The sequence below is a fragment of the Dendrobates tinctorius genome, unplaced genomic scaffold (genome assembly GCF_039654945.1).
Source record: "Dendrobates tinctorius isolate UK_male_01 unplaced genomic scaffold, ASM3965494v1 ptg000046l, whole genome shotgun sequence".
In the NCBI taxonomy this organism is placed as follows: domain Eukaryota; kingdom Metazoa; phylum Chordata; class Amphibia; order Anura; family Dendrobatidae; genus Dendrobates; species Dendrobates tinctorius.
Window position 1 is genome coordinate 19,413,539 of NW_027361714.1, and position 20,176 is coordinate 19,433,714.

General features: G+C 39.2%; 1 protein-coding gene across 1 annotated transcript in view; it reads right to left on the bottom strand.

Annotated features, from left to right (window-relative positions):
* Positions 1–20,176, bottom strand: part of TRDN (triadin) — a 477,806-nt gene that overhangs the window by 329,398 nt on the left and 128,232 nt on the right. The window contains exon 4 of the mRNA XM_073576110.1: positions 3,611–3,637. Within this exon, the coding sequence (XP_073432211.1) occupies positions 3,611–3,637 (27 nt within the window). The remainder of the gene's footprint in view (positions 1–3,610; positions 3,638–20,176) is intronic.

The following is a 20,176-nucleotide window of genomic DNA, read 5'->3' on the forward strand; positions in this document are numbered from 1 at the left end:
ATATATTTTTTTTGAGTATTAAATGTATACAATACTACGTCACAATTAATTTCAATAGTAATTTCTCAATATATAAATATCATAACCATGCCTGTAAAGCCACATTTTTTAATGACAGGTCTGCAGGTCAGCTAGAATTCCTGAATCTGTAAACTAGTGCAATATACTGAAACACGAAAGATCATTAGCAGATCTCTCCTTTTCCTCTGATCTGCATATCCATAATAAGGACCCATCATTTCTTACAAGACTCAACTGAACTGACTGATTGGCAGAATATACATCTGCAGTCTCTCAGCCAGCCAAATAACACATAGGGGGGATTTCATCAAGATTGACAGTCCTGATCAAAATCCAGCTGGAGTAAGAAGCACCAAATTCATTTTGAAGCACATATCCTTTCTTACTGCCAATCATACTGCACTGTTGAACACTTACTATATAAGGAAATTGCACATATAGCATTTTTGTAATATCGTGAAATTGCTGAAAGCACTCACTTTATGAGCAGCAGCAATTTGGGTGACATACTGTATATATACTGTGGCTGAGAATTTTCCAGTATACAAGCAGTCTCCATTTACGGGTAGTGGTGTTGGTGGTATGTAAATACCTTGCATTCATTCTTAATTAATTCTGTTAACTTAAGGGGAAATAGACTTGAGTTGTTTAATCTTATAAAGCCCATTCTTCACTAATAACTTAGGTAATTGACGAAAATTTCATACTGAGTAAGTATTATGTTGGTGTATGGGCAATTGAGCGAACATGCTGGGATAAGGTGTTATCCAAGCATGCTAGGGTGCTAACCGAGTGACTTTGATGTGCTCGAAAAATATCCAACACATGCAAGGACTGCCCAACAAACAGGCAATTCGTGCATGGGCTACAACTAGTGATGAGTGAGTATACTCATTGCTCGGGTTTTCCCGAGCATGCGCCAGTGTCCTCCGAGTATTTTGGTGTGCTCGGAGATTTAGTTTTCTTTGCCTCAGCTGCATGATTTGCGACTTGTAGACAGGCTGAATACATGTGGGAATTCCCTAACAAACAGGCATTCCACACATGTGTTCAAGCTGTCTAGCAGTCGCAAATCATGCAGCTGAGGCAAAGAAAACTAAATCTCCAAGCATGCCAAAATACTCGGAGGTCACCCAAACGTGCTCGGGAAAACATGAGCAATGAGTATACGCGCTCATCACTAGTTACAACTGTCGAAAGGCCATGAGACATGCAGCCGCGGGGACTCGTTCATATTTTTTGAGCATGCTGAAGTCACTCGGTTAGCACTGGAGCATGCTCGGATAACATCTCATCACTATTCATTATCCTTACCTTTGAGAGATATATTTTAGAAATTTACATATCATAAACAATTAAATAATTATAGTTTCTGTCCACCTAATAAAAATGCAAACCTCCATGTACTGCAATAATTGTTACTTTGTCTAGCTGGGCAGTTTCAATGGGCAGCTTTATGAAACAGGTACTAAAATACTTTGGCCCTGATTCATCAAATGCTTTTCAAAGGTTCAACGCTTTTGTGCAATACAGAGTAGATCAAAAATCATACAATTTTTGGCTTTTTCACAGCAGATACGGCCAGCATTGACAAAATGGGTGGAGCTGTGGGTGAATATGGTTGGGACGGGCGCACACTTGTCTAATTCATGACGAGCTGTCATATTGCTCACACCACAAATCTTACTTTAGTCCACAACAGGAGTAAATTTGAAGATTTGTGATGAGTCACACAGAGGTGCGTATCATTAAGACACCCATAATTCAATATGAGTCGTGGGCCTCTTAGTGACTAAATCGCATCTTTCTGCAACATGCACTTTCATCAAAAACAGTGAGATCAATAGTGGTCTTGATGAATTGGGGCCTAATGATCAGATCTATCAAGACTGGTGTTATTTAATGCAGTGTAAATAAAGGTCACAGGCATAAATTATATCTATTTTATTAAAATGCACAAACTACATTGGCAAATATTTAGAGTGTTTTAAATTCATAAAATTAAACCTACATCTCCTCCAAAATGTTGCAGATTTGTGGGAAAATGTGAACAATTTTCTGGTGGAAATCTTAATAGATCTGTGTAAATATTTGTATCAATGCCCTTTCTTGTTATACCACTCACAACTTTTCCAACTCTTTGCGAGCATATTGCAGAAATTGAAAATTTTGCATAATTTATGACTTTTGGCAAATGTTTGCACAATTTTGCCAAAAATTGCCTAAACCAACAGCTTGATAAATTAGGCATAAAAGTACATATTTTGATGAAGCAAAGAGCATTATTCATGCATTTCTCTCAATGGGTGACTGAATTGTTAAAACTAAATAAATGAAACAATTAAAAATGAATGAATAGATTGTAGAATATATTGTTTCAATATCATTGTCGTTTGGTCCTTATGTCAATAGAGTCACTCTTTTTGTCTCCGCAATCCAAGCCATTCTCTTAAATGTCAGATGATCCGGTAGCATTACCTCTCAATGTATGCACAATGGAAACAATAGAAATGCACTTAGAAGTCAATTTCTGTTTGATATGTCACCTCCTTTATGACAAATGGCTTTAATTTTCTGGTAATCACATCAAATTATATTGCTAAGTTGATAAAGAGGATCTCATTTTAAAGAAGACTTACATGCCCAGAGTAAAACATGCAATTTATCCTTATCAATGTGACACATTGTTAATAAATCCTAATATTACCAGCTAGTATTCAGAAAAAAAAAATGACAGGATGTAGAAGCCGCTGGGCTAATCTTTGTTGCCTTGGCAACTGAGCAGTTTGTGAAAAGTTTATTACATTATGTAGGGACCGTATATTCTTTTAGAGCGTGCATTTTATTATTAGATCCCTCATTATGCTGTAGGCATTCACAAAACGCCTCATTTTCTCATGCCTGTCTCGCTTGACCTCATGCCATAGTGTTAGTGGACTTGTTAAATTTTATGCCGCGGATCAAGATAAACATGATACGGGGGTTTATGGTGGAGAAGTAACCAGGAATTAATCAGAATTGTTGTTTGATAGTTTGGACAATAGACCCTCATAATGTGTCTTCTGGAGAGGATCACCTATTCTGCCAATGGTTATAAAAACAATCATGACATATAATAACTACTGCTTGATTTCATTAGATTTACAAGCTTCATCTTTCTCATCATCATGTTTGGCTGATTGGGCCATTCAATGGCCAAGGACTGTGAACCAAATATTAAAAAGTGATTCCCAGTGGCCATGGATGAAGCAGTGCTTGCTGATAATATTCTCATATATTTCCTTTATGCTGTACAGTATGATTTCTCTTGGACAACATTCATCCCGATCATACTCAGTCACAGATAGTGTGCCGGGGTATAGTGAAGAAATAGTCACTACACCGGCATTTTATAACAATGTAGATTTTCAGTATATGCAGTTTGGTTTTACCATCAATGAACAGTGAATTGGATGTGATATTTGTGGCTGTCAGTCCTTATCTATTTTCCATATACATCAAGAAAACCCCCAAAAGGCAAAATATTATATTAATAAAATAATAAAAGCAATTTTTTTAGAAGTATGCTAAAAAAGGACCAAAAAATTACCTTTTCTTGTCACTGGTTGTATTGGACCTGGAATGGGAATATCAAAGAATTAATTAAAAAATTATTATCATTAAACAGTATAGATTAATGCAGTTACTTTGCAAATGCAAAATTTGGAAAAAAAAAAATATTGACTGTTACCTAAATGAGCACATTTATTCTAGTGGAAAATAATTGTCAAATTTTACCAGTTTATTTATTCTTACAGTATTCGTTTTTTGTCATTTGCTCCCGTGAGGTCTCCATTTTGCCTAGTCATAAAGGACCAGGCGACCCATTTTAAAAAGAAAATACTCACTTCACTTCTCACCTGTTCCGCCAACCTCACAACCTGCCAGTCCTCCACGAACAGAGAAGTCAGAGGCATAGTCATGCCACAAGTTCTGGCCTAGAGTGAAGAGGCCAAAGAGGTTGTAGGTGGGTGGGACGTGAAAAGAATAGTCGCAGAGGACCAGAGAGCAGGCTGCTAGGGTGACAGGATAGAAGAACAGTGAGGCAAGTAATTATTTTATTTTACATCCTATGTTTATTTTGTTCTGAGGTCTTGAGGGACACCAGTGCTTTATAAAGAGCATTACAATTGAATAGAAAAACTTTGCTGCAAAATGAATTACCCTGTAAAATCCATGTGGTCTTGAAAATTTGAAATGCGACAGATCCATTAATCTTTATTAACTATTATTGTTTCTTATTTGACCTATATAACTAATTAATGCATACAGGTTATAGAATGCTGAAAACAGTTCTACCTGTATGTATCATATCAGATGTGTTGTTACGGAGAAATCATCTATCACTTTATGCAAACGACCTTTTCCAGGCTCTGGGGAGGATGGCACCTGGAAGATAACTCTGCCTCCAGAGCTTATTTTACATGAAGGTGAGTTACCAGTGTGAAACAAGTAACTAACACAGAACAGGTGAAATGAACCTTGTCCTCTTGCAAACACATTTTTTGATTCTCTCTGAGCTCTTCTGTATTGCAACAATATTGCAATATCTCTGCCTGTGAACTGGAAGCTGAAGCTGAGACGAACCTGCAGATGTGTCAGGTATAGTCACACACAGCTCTGCAGTGAGATCAGGAGAGCTGAGAGCGGCCATTACGCATCACACTGGTAAGATTGGTAAACATTACATATCAAACTGGTAACTCCCCTTATATTTTAAACAAGCTCTGGAGGCAAACTTATCTTCCAGCCTATAACTTTAATATTGTAGAGAATTATAGTTTATGCCACATCGCCAGCCACACACTGAGCTATAGTGTGAGCTTTTTAACACTATTCCAAAAAACCCTCAGGGGTAAATATTGCACACAACCTAGAGAGTATCCCACATACAGTAAATTAAAACATAACCTTTAATGAACCATTAAAAGGACATAACACACAAAAACATTACAAAAAAGTGCTCATGTGAACCAGTGCTAAAAAAAAAATGGTTTGGTAATAGATATAGCATTCCAGCATCAGGGTGTATCTTGCTGCAGAGACGATCTACTCATGGGGAGCCGATCATGTCTATATCTATTACCAATGGTGAGACCAAACCATTTTTTATTGAGCACTGGTTCACATGAGCACTTTTTTGTAATGTTTTTTGTGTTATGTCCTTTTAATGGTTCATTAAAGGTTATGTTTTAATTTACTTTATGTGGGATACTCGCTAGGCTGTGTGCCATATTTCTAGCCAAAATGAAATGGAATGATTGGGTGAATTCTGTGCTGCCGGTAGTCAAAGATGGAAGAAATGAATGGAATTCAGGAATGCGGTTTATTTGTCAATGCGTTTCGAAGTTTTAAACTTCATCTGGAGAAACCACAGTCCTGATTCCTGATTTAGGCCGCAATCACACTACCGTGTGTGATGCGAGAAACTCGCATGAGTCGCTCGCATCAACACCCGGCACTGCCGCCGGCACTCAGGACTGGAGCTGCGGCTGCATGTATTTCTATGCAGCCGCAGCGCTGGTCCTGAGTGCCGGCGGTAACGCCGGGTGTTGATACGAGAGACTCTTGTGAGTTTCTCGCATCGCACACGGTAGTGTGATCCCGGCCTTAGACATTATAGCTCATGGATAAAATAAATCTGCACCTCTCCACAGGCCTTAAATGTTAGGAGAGAGGGAAATAGGTCCAATTCTGGATAAATCAAATGAAGGAGTAACAGCTATCAATTGGAAGTGCTCAAATTGAATTCAATAACAGACTGTTAAAAAGAAATGAAAAATAATACAAAAATGCTTTAAAGAAATCTGCCAAAATAAGTCACTTAATCTCTTGTTGAAGCAACATGTTTCGTCTTCACTATTTTATTGCTAAGTTCCAGGAGCCAGGACATATTTAATTTGTTCCTATACATAGTAGCTCAAGGCTTTTTTCTGTAGAATTAGTTATATTTGGCATTGGAATCATCTTAGGGTACATATAAAATGTATAAAAAACTTTCACTAAAACTTTTATGGGGGAGTAAAATAAGAAAAAAAGCCATTTTTTCCATAGTTATTTATGTTTTAAATTTTACGCTACTCGCCTTTCTGCAAAAGTACAGAACTGTTCACTTTACTCTGCGGGTCAGTACAACTGTGACAAGGACAAATGTGGACTTTGAAAACAAAAAAATGTGTTTGTATCACCATTCTCAGGGTCGTCAGCTTTACAATTTCTAGCTGTATGAGGTTTTATATTTTGCATGACAAGTTGTACCTTTCACAAGTATGAAGAAGATAGAGAGCATCTAAAACAGGTGATGATAAATTAAGTCGATTTTTTGTGCCAAATACATGATCACTATGTTCCAACCCATTACCGGTCTTTATTAAAGCTTGGCTTTTCATTTATAACATTTTGTGATATGTAGAACTTGTTGATCACTTTTTACTACACTCCTAAAAAGGTCAAATTAACATCAATTCTAGATTTTATTGTTTTGTCTTTAAATGCTATTCACTTTTAGATATGATTGACATGTCCTCATTGATACAATTGTAATAATATTACAATATTACTTTCTTAAGGAAAAATCCTTTATTTACCACCATTTCCTGAGCTATAACTTTTGGCTCCCCTTGTGGATTGCACAGGTTTAAATCCTGTGCCCGGCACTTCCATCCTGATTCGTTACTTAGCTAAAAAACAACCAGAGAGACTGTATATAACAGTGTAAGATAAAATAAGAGTAGAGATTTTGCAATTTATTCACCTGTGTTCACTAATATGTAAAATAAAATAAAATTATTTAGAACTGTATTTCACTTATTCATTCAGTACTTTGGCCAGTGACCATATATCAGCTGGAGGAGTTCAGAAAAAGATAGGTAAAATATTTGCAAACGCTCTAGTCAAACCATCAGAATGAACTCACTGATGGATTTTCAGTCAACTAATTCTGTAACCAGGAAGAGGGAGTGCAACATAGAAGCTGTAGACGATAAATTATGTCAAATTTTCATTGAAACACAATTTCATCAATTATTTTTAGACTGAAATACATGAATTTAAGAAAAAATAATTAAAAAAACTTCCTTAAAGGGGACAACTCTTTTAAATATCTGGAGTACATTCATAAAGCATGGATTTAAAGCACCACTCTAGCATTTTTTTATTGTACCCCTGGAGTACAGTCAGTCAGTCTCCGGTGAAATGTTACCAGTCTTCAGCTCCAGTGTCACATGGAGCTGCACGGAGGTCACTTTCCAATACAAGTCTATGGGAGCCTCATTATTTCTCTCATAGAGTTACACTGAGCTCTTGTGACGTAGCTTCTGACTTCTGGCCAATCAGAAGATGTGCTCACAAGATGACCGGAATGGCATTGAAAAATGGTGAAGATGCCAGAAGGTGAGTGTATGATCGGGGCAGTGGGGCTTACATTTGAAGCGCCACTGCAGTGCTGAAAAAAAAACAGCTGAAGTGGTGCTTTAAGTAAAATAAATGACCTTAAAGGTGGACAAGCCCTTTAATACAAAGAGATGTGCAACTGCATATAAACAAAATTAATCAATAAAGCGGCTGGACCAAACAGCATCAATCCATATATATTTTAGGAACTATGATCTGAAATAGGTAGGACTTTATTCTCATATTTTATCAGCATTGACATCCAATTGATAATTCTCTGTTATTTCAAGATGTCCCAAAATGGAATATTATATTTCTAGATTAGATCCCACCAAACTTGAATTTTTCAAATGAATTGATTCTTTCTACGCATTGCTTGTGCATTCTTGGTTTAAAAAAATGTATCCGAGTACAATGAAAATACATGTCATACCGTTTAGTCTCACCTCCCAGATGACCTTTACATAGGTAGTGAAGAAATTTCTGGTATTATAACCCAATGACAATCAAAACACTATACCCCATTTTTTTTTGTTTTACCAGAACTGAACACATTGGATGGATGTTCTAACAGAGTGCTAATAAGAACACCTATGTATATCACAAAAAATAATTTTATTGTAAAGTGAAGAGACAGGAGCAATAATTAAATTATGAAAACTGTAATATTGTTCCATTCTGTCTTATCAAACAGCATTTAATGAAATTTAGAATGGTGAAAACTTCAGAATTTTCAATTTTTCTGCATGAATTTGACTTAAAAGCAGCTAAAGAAGACAAAGTCAAACATGAAAGCAAAAAAAGACATTATCATTTGTTTATTAATTAAAATGATCGAATATCACGTCTTTGAATGTCAAAAATATATGAAACTTTGCTTTCAATTTGTAGTGTGACAACCTTGTGCAGCGATAAATGCATCTAAATGTTTCCAGTAATTTTTAATTAAGCTTGCACATTGACTTGGAGGAATTTCAACCAATTCCTCACTACAAAAAAGCTTAAACTCTATTAGTTGGTGGATTTTCTCTCATCAGTCACTCACTTCAGGTCCTTCCACTTACATATCTATAGGATTAAGGGCAGGGCTTTGACTTGGCCATTCAAAAACTTCCACTTCATTCTTATTTAACCTTTCTTTTGTAGAACATTTTGTACTTTGGATTGTTGTCTTGTTGCATGGCCAACATTTTATAGAGATGTAGCTCATGCACAGATGTCCTGACTTTTTCCTTTAGAATTTAAGGATAAAATTCAGAAATCATTAGGCCCAAAACTTGACACTGCCACCATTGTGTTTCACAGACAGTATGAGGTTTTTATGCTGAAAAGTAGTTTTCCTTTCTCCAAACATAACATTTCTGATTTCAATCTATAAGCTATATTTTGCCTCATCCATCCACAAAACACTGCTCCAATAGCCTTCTGATTTCATCAAGGGGATTTTTAGCAAATTGCAAATGGTCAGCAAGGTTCTTTTTGAAGATCTGTGGTTCTCTCCTTTCAATCCTGCCATGTACACCACTTTAGTTAAGTGCCTCCTGTATAAATACTGATATCTAATGTGAGAAAATTATTTAATTGCTTAGAAATTATCTGGGGTTTCTTTGTGGCCTTACAGAATGTTAAAATCCTTACTACTAAAGTGATTTTTTGAGTTGACAACCCCTGGGGCAGGTTAAAATGGTCTTGAGTTGGTCTTGATTTCACCATTCTGGATTGGTGGAATCCAAACTCTAATGAGCATCAACAACTCTTCTTCTGAGGTCTTCAGAAATCTTCTTTGTTCATGCAAACATGTATTGTACACCCCTGTTCTTCAAAGAAGTAAAGGTTGCCCATTCAAACCTGATTGTCATCCTACTGGTTTCCCCAAACTCTAATTTCACCATTAAATTATCTGCAAATCCTAAGAATTCTCATACTTTTGACACTACTTTTACATAATTGCAAACTATATTTTTTTACTTATTTGTTAAATTTAGTTCTCTATCTACACACAGAAATTGTGTGAAAATATTACTCATAGAATCATAGAAATCTTAGAACGGTAGAGTTGGAAGGGACCTCCTGGGTCATCTGGTACAACCCCCTGCTCAATGCAGTATTCACTAAATCATCTCAGATAGATGTCTGTCTAGCCTCTGTTTGAAGACCTCCATTAAAAGAAAACTCACCACCTCTGGTGGAGCCTGTTCTACTCATTGATCACCCTCACTGTCCAAAAAGTTTTTTTCCTATATCTAAGCTGTATATTCTCCCATTCAGTTTCATCCCATTGCTTCTAGTCTTTGTGCAAATGAGAATAAAGTTGATCCCTGTACACTGTGACAGCCCTTCAGATATTTATGGGCAGCTATTAAGAGAGGTGCATGGAGGGAGGTCTTGGTGCTGCCACGAGAAGAATCCAAACTAGACGAGCCAATTCACATGTGGAGGGTGCACGTCCAAGCTAGTTAGCATAGCAGAATTAGGAAAAAGGAATTTGACAGCACTCCAGGAATAAAGAAAAAAATATATTTTATTGTGGCAAATTAAGCCATATTAAAATCAAGTTGCCTGACGTGTTTCAAGTGCCTGGTGTGCACTCGAAACGCATCAGGCAACTTGATTTTAATATTGCTTAATTTGCCACAATAACATATATTTTTTTCTTTATTCCTGGAGTGCTGTCAATTTCCTTTTTCCGGACAGCTATTAAGTCTCCTCTCAGTCTTCTCTTTTGCAAGCTAAACATTCCCAAATCCTTTAATCTAATATATAAAGCTCAAGTGTGTGTATGTATGTATGTGTGTGTGTGTATGTCCAGGATTGGCATCCACATCGTCGCAGCTACAGCCACAAAATTTGGCACAGTCACACGTCTGGACCCCGAGAGCGTTCCAAGCTATGTTGTGAGGCGAAATTTTAACCCCGCGCGTTCCAATTCACCAAACAATTTTGCCCCTATCTACATAATGGGGAAAAGTGTGTGTGTATCAAGCCCCACCCCTCATTATGATGTCACAATGGTTGCCATGGCGATGCTGATGTCATCATAGGTTGCAAGCCCCGCCGCTCATTATGATGTCATAATGGTTGACTATGGGATGGAGGATGTGTGATGGGTATATGGGCACGGGACTATGGGATGGAGGATGTGTGATGGGTAAATGGGCACTGGACTATGGGATGGAGGATATGTATGACGGGTATATGGGCACGCGACTATGGGATGGCGGATATGTATGATGGGTATTTGGGCATGGGACTATGGGATGGAGGATATGTATGATGGGTATATGGGCATGGGACTATGAGATGAAGGATGTGTGATGGGTATATGGGCACTCGACTATGGGATGGCAAATATGTATGATGGGTATATGGGTATGGGACTATGGGATGGAGAATATGTATGATGGGTATATGGGCATGGGACTATGGGATGGAGGATGTGTGAGTGGTATATGGGCACTCGACTATGGGATGGAGGATAACTATAACTTGCTATAACTAACCAAGATGAGATGAAGGATATGTGATGGGTATATGGGCACTCGACTATGGGATGGAGGATAATTATAACTTGCTATAACTAACCACAGTTAGTTACTATGCCCGGGCAGCGCCGGGCTCTTCAGCTAGTTATGTAATATTATCTAAAATTTATGGAGAAATATAGAAAATGTTGAAGGGGGTCACAAACTTAGAACCACTGCATTAATGACTATTCGCTGAGAGGCCACATACTAGGTTACCCAATGTCATCATCTTTCAGAGTTCTTTTGCCTACACACTGTCCTCTAATTTGGTTCCATTTCATAGAATTGATCATACCCTTATATGGACAAGTTTCACTTTAACAGATGTGTTGGAGAAATGATTTTGTGGCACATACTGATATATGAATATTTCAAGTTCTTCTGCACTTGTTAATGTACCTTTTCTATTAGGCCTTATTCAGACTTTTTTTCTTTATCATTTTTCAACGGTGCACCTAATTCAATTTTGTCATTTATGGTCCGCTTTCACCATCTGTTTTTCACATATGCAAAAAAAATCAAGCTTCTACAACCAATCAAACAGTAAAAAATGGACAGCACGCAGAAGGCACATGGATGACATTTTAATGCTATCCACTTTTTTTAGACCCATTCACTTGAAGTGAGTTTGATTCACAAATCGGATAAAAAGGGTAAAGCCCCCGTCACACATAGCGATCTCGCTAGGGAGATCGCTGCTGAGTCACAAGTTTTGTGACGCAACAGCGATCTCACCAGCGAGATCGCTGTGTGTGACACTGACCAGCAACCGGCGGCCCCCCTGCCGGTTATCGCTGATAATCCTGGAATGGCCAGGACATTTTTTTGAGCGCTGGTCTCCGCTGGCCAGCACTCATCGCTGCGTGTGACAGGCGGAAGACCAGTGATCAGCGCGCTGGTAACTAAGGTACACAGTGGGTAACTAAGCGACGTGCGTCGCGTGTTACCCTCCTGTCGCTGGTGCTGATAGCTGGTGAAGCTGCCTGTTTGGCAGCTCACCAGCGATCATGTAGCGACACACCAGTGATCCTGACAAGGTCATATCGTTGTCGGGATCGCTGGTGCGTAGCTATGTGTGACTTGGCCCTTAGTCTCAACTTGTAAAAAAGGCTGCACTAAAAAGTCCAGAGGGAAAACCTGTAGTATATATTAGCAAGTGCCACAAGATTGTGTTTCCAACACATTAGATAAAATAAAGATAAAGTGTCCAACCTTTTTAAATATGGCCATTTTCATTCAGATGACAATCTCAGTCCCAGTCCATCATTTATATCCTTTTAACGTTAAAAAAAAATTACGGATTGTGAAGTATCTATTAACATCAAGTTCAAGGTGTTATTTTGGCTTTCTTTCTTATTAATCTGATTACAAATTGCAAAATGATTAGTTTTTGGTCATCTCAATCAGGCATGCATAATCATTGGGGCAAAGTTAAAGGGAATTAAGATGCAAATATATTTTTGATTAGCTGATGAAATATAATTAGATGTAGTTAGGGTTTGGTACAACTAAGCTAATTCTTTCAGCACACTACCTATGGAGTAATCATATACGTCTATACTTTGAAGGCATTTGGTGGGGCATGTGTGCCAGGGGCAGGGTGTCACAGATTGTTTCAGAAAGTCTCTTTTCCTTGGCTAGACTATTTATATACAGGGCTAAGGCAGCAAAGTAAAATGAATTGTTGCCCTGGATAAATGTATGTAACCTGAACTAGTGTCCCTGCACTTCTAAATGGAGATCACTAAAAGATCATATTACCATGCAAGTAAATGCATGTTGTGCAAAATGTTTGTAAGGTACTATGCTGTGCAAGATATATCTATTTAAAAACAAAGCTGTAACTTCGTTTTTAGATGGATCCATCACTTACATATTATCTTCATTAGTGCACTGTCGGCATCTTTCATGCTTAAAATATAATCTTCATTAGCATCCATTTATCATTCGACTCCTTAATCTTTTGTAATCTCCTCTAAGTAACATATAGCGTTCAGTATAAGAGATTGTTTGGCAAGCACCATTAAATATGCTATATGATTTATGCTCCAACATCACCGTAAAAAAACTTATTAAATTTCAAAGAACTTCTTGCTCTTTATGTTCCTACTCCTACTGATTTCAGGGGACATCTCCTCCAACCCTGGCCCACCATCCCCCAACCTCAAACCCTACCCTACCCCATATCAAAACCATAATAATCTTATTAACATTACTTGCACTCCCTCATCTCCTTCATTTAATTGTGCCATCTGGAATCCACGGTCTGTATGCAACAAACTTCGTTTCCTGCACAATTACTTTCTGAACAACTCTCTGAATCTCTTGGCCCTCACTGAAACCTGGATTCAGGATTCTGACACTATCTCCCCTGCTGCCATTTCCCATGGTGGCTTACAATTCACCTATTCCCCAAGACCCACAAACAGACCTGGTGGTGGAGTTGGCATACTCCTGTCCCCACAATGCACATTCCTGGTCATCCACCCAGTTCCATCACTCTCATTCCCTTCTTTTGAGGTCCACACTATCAGGCTGTTCCGTCCCCTCTCCCTCAGAGTAGCGGTCATATACCGTCCCCCAGGCTCACCCACCCACTTCTTTGATCACTTCTCAGCCTGGCTGCTGCACTTAATGTCGTCAGAACTACCAGCCCTTATCCTGGGAGACTTCAACATTCCCATTAACAGCCCCACTTCCTCATCTGCATCCTAGCTTCTATCACTAACCACTTCTCTTGGCCTCTCACAACTTTCAACCTCTGAGACACACAAAAATGGTAACACCCTTGACCTGGTCTTTGTCCGGCTCTGTTCAATCTCCCACCTAAATAACTCACCGCTTCCACTCTCTGACCACAACATTCTCTCCTTCAGGCTCACGCTCACAAATCCTCGCCCTCCCCAGCACACTCCTAGCTATCACACATTCAGAAATCTACAAGCCATTAACCGTCAGACACTTTCAGACTCCCTGCAATCATCCCTGTCCCCAATCTCCTCTTTTTCCTGTTCTGCTCTGGCTGTTCATCACTACAGCAACACTCTTATAAGCACCCTTGACCAATTAGCACCCCTCACCCTCAGAACCTCTAAACACATAGTAAAACAGCCCTGGCTCACATCGCAAACTCGACTTCTCCAGCGATGCTCTAGAAGTGCTGAATGCCAATGGAGAAAAACTCGCACACCAGAAGACTTCATCCACTTCAAATTTATGTTAAGAACCTAAATCTCTGGCCTTCACCTCGCCAAACAGACCTACTTCACCACCCTGATCTCCTCACTAGCCAACAACCCCAATAAATTTTTTGACACGTTTCACTCCCTCCTCAAGCCAAAAGCACAAGCCCCTATCACAGACATTTATGCGGATGATCTGGCCTCCCACTTTATAGAGAAAATAGATAATATCCATCAGGAAATCCGCTCCCAACCACCAAGTGCTGTGACTCCCATCCCTCCCTGCATTTCCCCTGGCTCACTTTCCACATTTGATCCCATCACAGAAGAAGAAATCTCCAGACTCCTCTCTTCTTCTCATCCGATTACATGCACTAGTGACCCCATTCCCTCACATCTTCTCCAGTCTCTCTCTCCAGTCATCACAACTCTACTAACTACAATCTTTAATCTCTCCCTCTCCTCTGGCATTTTCCCATCCTCCTTCAAACATTCTTACTCCATTACTAAAGAAACCCGCTTTCGACCCATCCCGCACAAACAACTACAGACCAGTCTCCAATCTCCCCTTCATCTCTAAACTTTTGGAGTGCCTATTCTACTCCCGCCTTAACTGTTACCTCTCCACTCACTTCCTCCTAGACCCTTCACAGTCTGGCTTCTGCTCCTACATTCGACTGAAACTGCACCCATCAAAGTTACCAATGACTGTCTGACAGCAAAATGTAATGGTGATCACTTTCTGCTCATTTTTCTCAACCTTTCTGCAGCTTTCGACACTGTTGACCACAGTCTCTTACTCTCTAGGCTCCAGTCACTAGGCATTAAGAACACCGCTATCTTATGGTTCTCTTCCTGTCTTTTTGACTGCTCCTTCAGTGTTTTGTTCACTGGCTCCACATCATCTCCTATTCCTCTTGCTGTCAGGGTACCAGTCAGGGCTCAGTCCTTGGCCTCCTTCTCTTCTTTCGCTACACAGCCCCAATTGGATAGACCAGCAGCAGATTTGGCTTTCATTACCATGTTTATGCTGATGACATACATCTGTACAAAACGCCAGTGAATGTTTGTCCACAGTCTCCAACATCATGTATGCTGTCTATCTGAAACTTAGCATCTCAAAAATTGAACTTCTTCTGCTCCCACCATCTACTAACATCCCTAAATCTGACATTTCTCTCTATGTGGTTGACACCATAATAACATCCTGGCAGCAGGCTCGCTGTCTGAGTGTTATGTTTGACACCAATCTCTCCTTCACATCCCATATACAATCTCTTGTCTGCTCTTGCCGCTTACACCTAAAGAATATCTCTAGAATCTGCCCTTTTCTCACCATGGAAACAACACAATCCCTCAATGTTGCATTGATCCACTCCCGCCTAGACTACTGCAATGCTCTTAATTAGCTTCCCCGTTACTTGACTTTCCACTCTCCAGTCCATACTTAATTCAGCAGCCAGGGTCATCCATCTGGCTAATCGGTACTAGTATGCATCCGCTCTTCACCAGTCCTTACGTTGGCTGCCCATTCATTATAGGATCCAATTCAAAGTACTTGTTCTCACCCACAAAGCTCTCCATAGTGTGGCACCACCCAACATTTCCTCCCTCATTTCTGTCTATCGGCCTAAACGACCGATGCACTCTGCAAACGACTTTCGACTAACCTCTGCACTAATCCACACCTCCCACTCCTGACTCCAAGACTTCTTCCGCACTGCACCAATCCCCTGTAATGCTCTACCCCAAGAAATTAGGACTATCCACAATTTGCACAGTTTTAGGCGCTCCCTCAAAACGCATTTTTCAGAGCGGCCTATCACGTTCACTAATCAGAGTGATTTTTTGTGTAAGTGTGCATGTGTAGCCCATTCACTATCTCCATCTATCCCTCACTCCCTCAAGATGGCTTGACCATCATTGTAAATGCATCATTGTAAATACACACCTGTACTTTGTATCTCCCCCACCTCATGGTAGATTGTAAGCTCTCACGAGCAGAGTAGTCATATTTTGCTTTCATTATTGTATTGTTAATGTTGTTACTTATGACTTGTGTTTTGAAACTGTTAAACTGTAAAGCATTGCAGAATATGATGGCGCTATATATATAAATATTATCATTATTAAGTGAGTATTCTGTGGTATTGGCTGGCTTCCCATCACCACGTTTATGTGCACTTGTATTATCTGTTGTGTTGGATATTCTACATTTGCATTCAAATACTTTAGTTATAAATAAAATATACTAATAGGTGTTATTGATCTATTTATCTATGAAAGGGCAGATGCAGAACGAGCGTATTTTTTGTCTAAGTCCGACGAATCACTACATGCCAGAGTTTGAGCTGATATTTGGATTGCATTCAGCCATGCAAATCAATGAATGCATGGAAAACATCAGACTGCACTTGAATGGCATCTCAGTGTATTCCAATTTCAACAGACTGAGACAATTGAGAAGATGGAGACATTTGTGTGAATCTGTGTGAATCCGAGCACACTATGCTCACACTCTGGTCATCCTGAATGCCATAAGCAATTTTGTCCTCTGCAAATTACAACTAGAGACTGCAGTAAGTGACAGATACACATTATAGATTGTACAAAACACCAGGAGTTTCGAATCTTCTTGGTTTCACACATCCTGATATTTCCATTGCAGTATTGGAGAAACCACTATCCATGTGTCCGTGTGTATAATACCTGTGGCATATGTGTGGCAACCGTGTGCGGCATCAGAACAATTAGTGCTGTTCAACGGCTTCGGTTGCTGAAGACCGCTCTCATCAGTTTCCCCTCTTCTGCCGGTGATCAGCATGGCCAGGGGAGAATATTAAGAGTTATAATGTTAGGTGTTGGGATTCTCCCACTGCACGGAATGATCCCAACCATTTTCTGGCACTGTGGTCTCCCATTCGGGTCCAGCCGCTGCTGGTGCTTCTCAACACAGACGTTGGTCCAGCATTTTATTCAGGCTTGTGTTATAAACGTTTGGTTACTGCTGGCTCTCCAGGCAAGTCTATGGTAACCAGTGATAAACAGGTGCAGCCTTGCCCTCTGGAATCTAAGTCCAGAGATCACCTTACTGAGCATGTCCGTGATGTGGCATGAGTGTTTGGGGTGGAGCCTGGCGTATAAAAGGCTCTCAGCGGCACAAGCAGGTGCACTAGTGGGGGCTAAAGCAGACAACTGGGGGCTGATATTCTCAGGCTGGTAAGGGGTAATGGACATTGAACTCCAGCCTAAAAATAGCAGCCGACAGATGCCCTGAGATGGCTCATCTATTAGCACTTTGCCCAGCTCTTCCCACTTGCCTTGTGGCGGTGGCAAGTGGGGTGATATTTGTGTGGTTGATGTCACCTTTGTATTGCCCACAGATTAGTAATGGAGAGATGTCTATAAGACACCTATCCATTACTAATCCAATAGTTGTATGGTAAATGAACACACAGCAAGAATAAAGCCTTTTATTTTAAATAAAAGCACAGGCGGCCTGGTTATCAAAAATACAGGGGAACCAATGCTGTTTTTTTAATTTTCTTTTATAGCGCAGGTAGCGACTGATGAATACTTCCATCAGCCGCCTGCTTGCTCTCACTGTTATTAGAGGCAACAGGTGTAGGCTGATGGGAGTAGTAGTTCTATCAGCCGCCGCCTGTTCTTGCTATTATCAGTTTAATATAACTCTCAACATTCTCCCCTGCTTGAGCTGATCACCAACAGAGCAAGGGAGAATGATGCGAACAGGCTTCATTACCCAGCACAGGGAAACAGCGCTAACTGTACCACTGCTTCCCAGGTGCCAGTAACTGTCACACAGATGACACACAGATGTAATCCATGTGCACATGTGATGGATGTTTTGCAGCCCGTGCTGCTGTTAAAAATGAACATGTCAGCATATTTTGCCCACAGACACGTGGTCCGTGGAAACATACTAACATGTGCACAGACCCATTCATTTGAATAGGTCTACATGTGCAGGTGTCTCCAGTAAGTGTGAAAACTGTAACCACACATTCTGGACACACTAACGTCTGAAAGAGCCCTTAGACAAGGTCCGATCAGTAGTGATAGTGTCAGATTACATAGGGATAGTGCCTTTTGGCAAGAGAAATAGTTACACTGTTGTCAATTTATTAGTACATTACCAAGAGGAATATCAAATGAGTGGCACAATGAAATGTTAAAAAATGATATTCCAGCATGTGTTTACTAAAATAAGTACGGTATGTGAGAAAAGCTGACAGATGCTCTTTAATCGGGATTTAGTTTACCATTCTAGCACTGGATTTTTTCCAATATTTTGTATTAAATATGAAATATTATTATTTGATTCAGCTAAAGCTAATATATAAAGTTGTTCGTAATTCAGGTGGATATGAAAGCACAACATTTTGGGTAAAAGGAAAGGTGGCGAGATAATACTGTTGCATTGTCCCTACTTTTTCATCCCCTTCTAGGTAAATACAATATTAAAATCTTCCAAAAATTACTACCCATATTCGTATGGAAGATTTGGGTACTTCAATTTTTCCTGCCATTCCATTTGAGAAAATAAAAAGGTAAAATGAAGAAATGGCAGAATAATAAAGAAGCCTGCTCCTGAAAGTAGCAAATATGTTGTTGGTTCTTTATAAAGTTTGTTTTTGACTGTTGTTCTAACAGTCAAGATAATAAACAGGGCATCTCTACCTGTAATGCATTCAAAGAATATACAAGTGCATTGCTAGGGGCTCCACCTCTGCATTTATGCTTGACTCGTTCACTATATTAAACAAGCATTCCTCCTTCCATCAAAGCTTTTATCCTCTTAATATATTGTAATCATGTTATATAGCACTGTGTCCTTACAATTGCTCATTTTTCCTTTCTACCCAACTATTTCTTTCTTTGTAGAAACAGGATGTCTCTTCTCCCTGCAAAAATCATTCACCTCTTCAACTCCAGATCCAGTTGTTGTGCGCTTCCCCATGCCAGGGACTTTTGCAGTGACTTATGAGTCAAGCAGGGAAAATTGACCTCCTGTTTTTACATAGCGCTTAGAAGGATTCAGCTACTCAGTTTTTAACAATGTACTGTCATAGATCTAATAAAAAAGAGAAGAATTAGAAGGGTAGAAAGGCAAAATGAGCAATTGTAAGCACACAGTGCCATATAATATGATGACTGCAATAGATTAATAGGACACAAATTTTGATTGGAGGAGGCATGCTTCTTTAACTGTTTTACCCTAGATCTATTTTGTACCTTTGAAACATAAACTGCACTAAATACTTATTTTCTCCTTATGTATTTGTCAATTGATAAATAATAAAAACCAACCTATTTTTTTCACTGGAGGCTCAGCAAGTCCTAAATTGGAATAAAAGAAGACTTATAAGACACCTTGCTGGATGCTGACACATTCCCACAGGAGTATTTGGATACGTGTTAGATGTCTGCAGTACATATATTTGCTACACGTGAATCTCACAGATGTTAGCACAATAGTTGCTAACATCCAGGCGGTTACATTTAGCATGCATTGCATAACAGAACATTATTAATGCTCACCCACTGCTTTCTGAGAATATGAAATCACAGCACACTGCTTGAAAAATTGAGAAACGTATAAAAACATTCAGGAAAATTAGCATGCAGCAATTTGATGAAAAACTAGGAAAAAGTGTGTAGTGTTCTTCAGAAAGTTCTGGTAAAGTCACATTTCGAATAAATACATCCATATAGCCTTTATTTTTCATCAACCCAAAGACGACTTGTGGCTATTTAGTTTTTCAGATGATCTATGTCAGTAATGCACACTACATGTTTTTTCCCCTCAATGCTCACATTATTGCCATATTATAAATTGGATAGGGTCCATTAATGTATTCCACACAAACTGCATTTATTTTTCTGAATCTGGTTCCCATTATTCCTGTTCATACCCAAACAGTATGACCTTTGCTTTGATTGGTGCAGTAATATTTTATGAAATATATATTAAAAAGTTTTGTTTGGAAAAGGTCA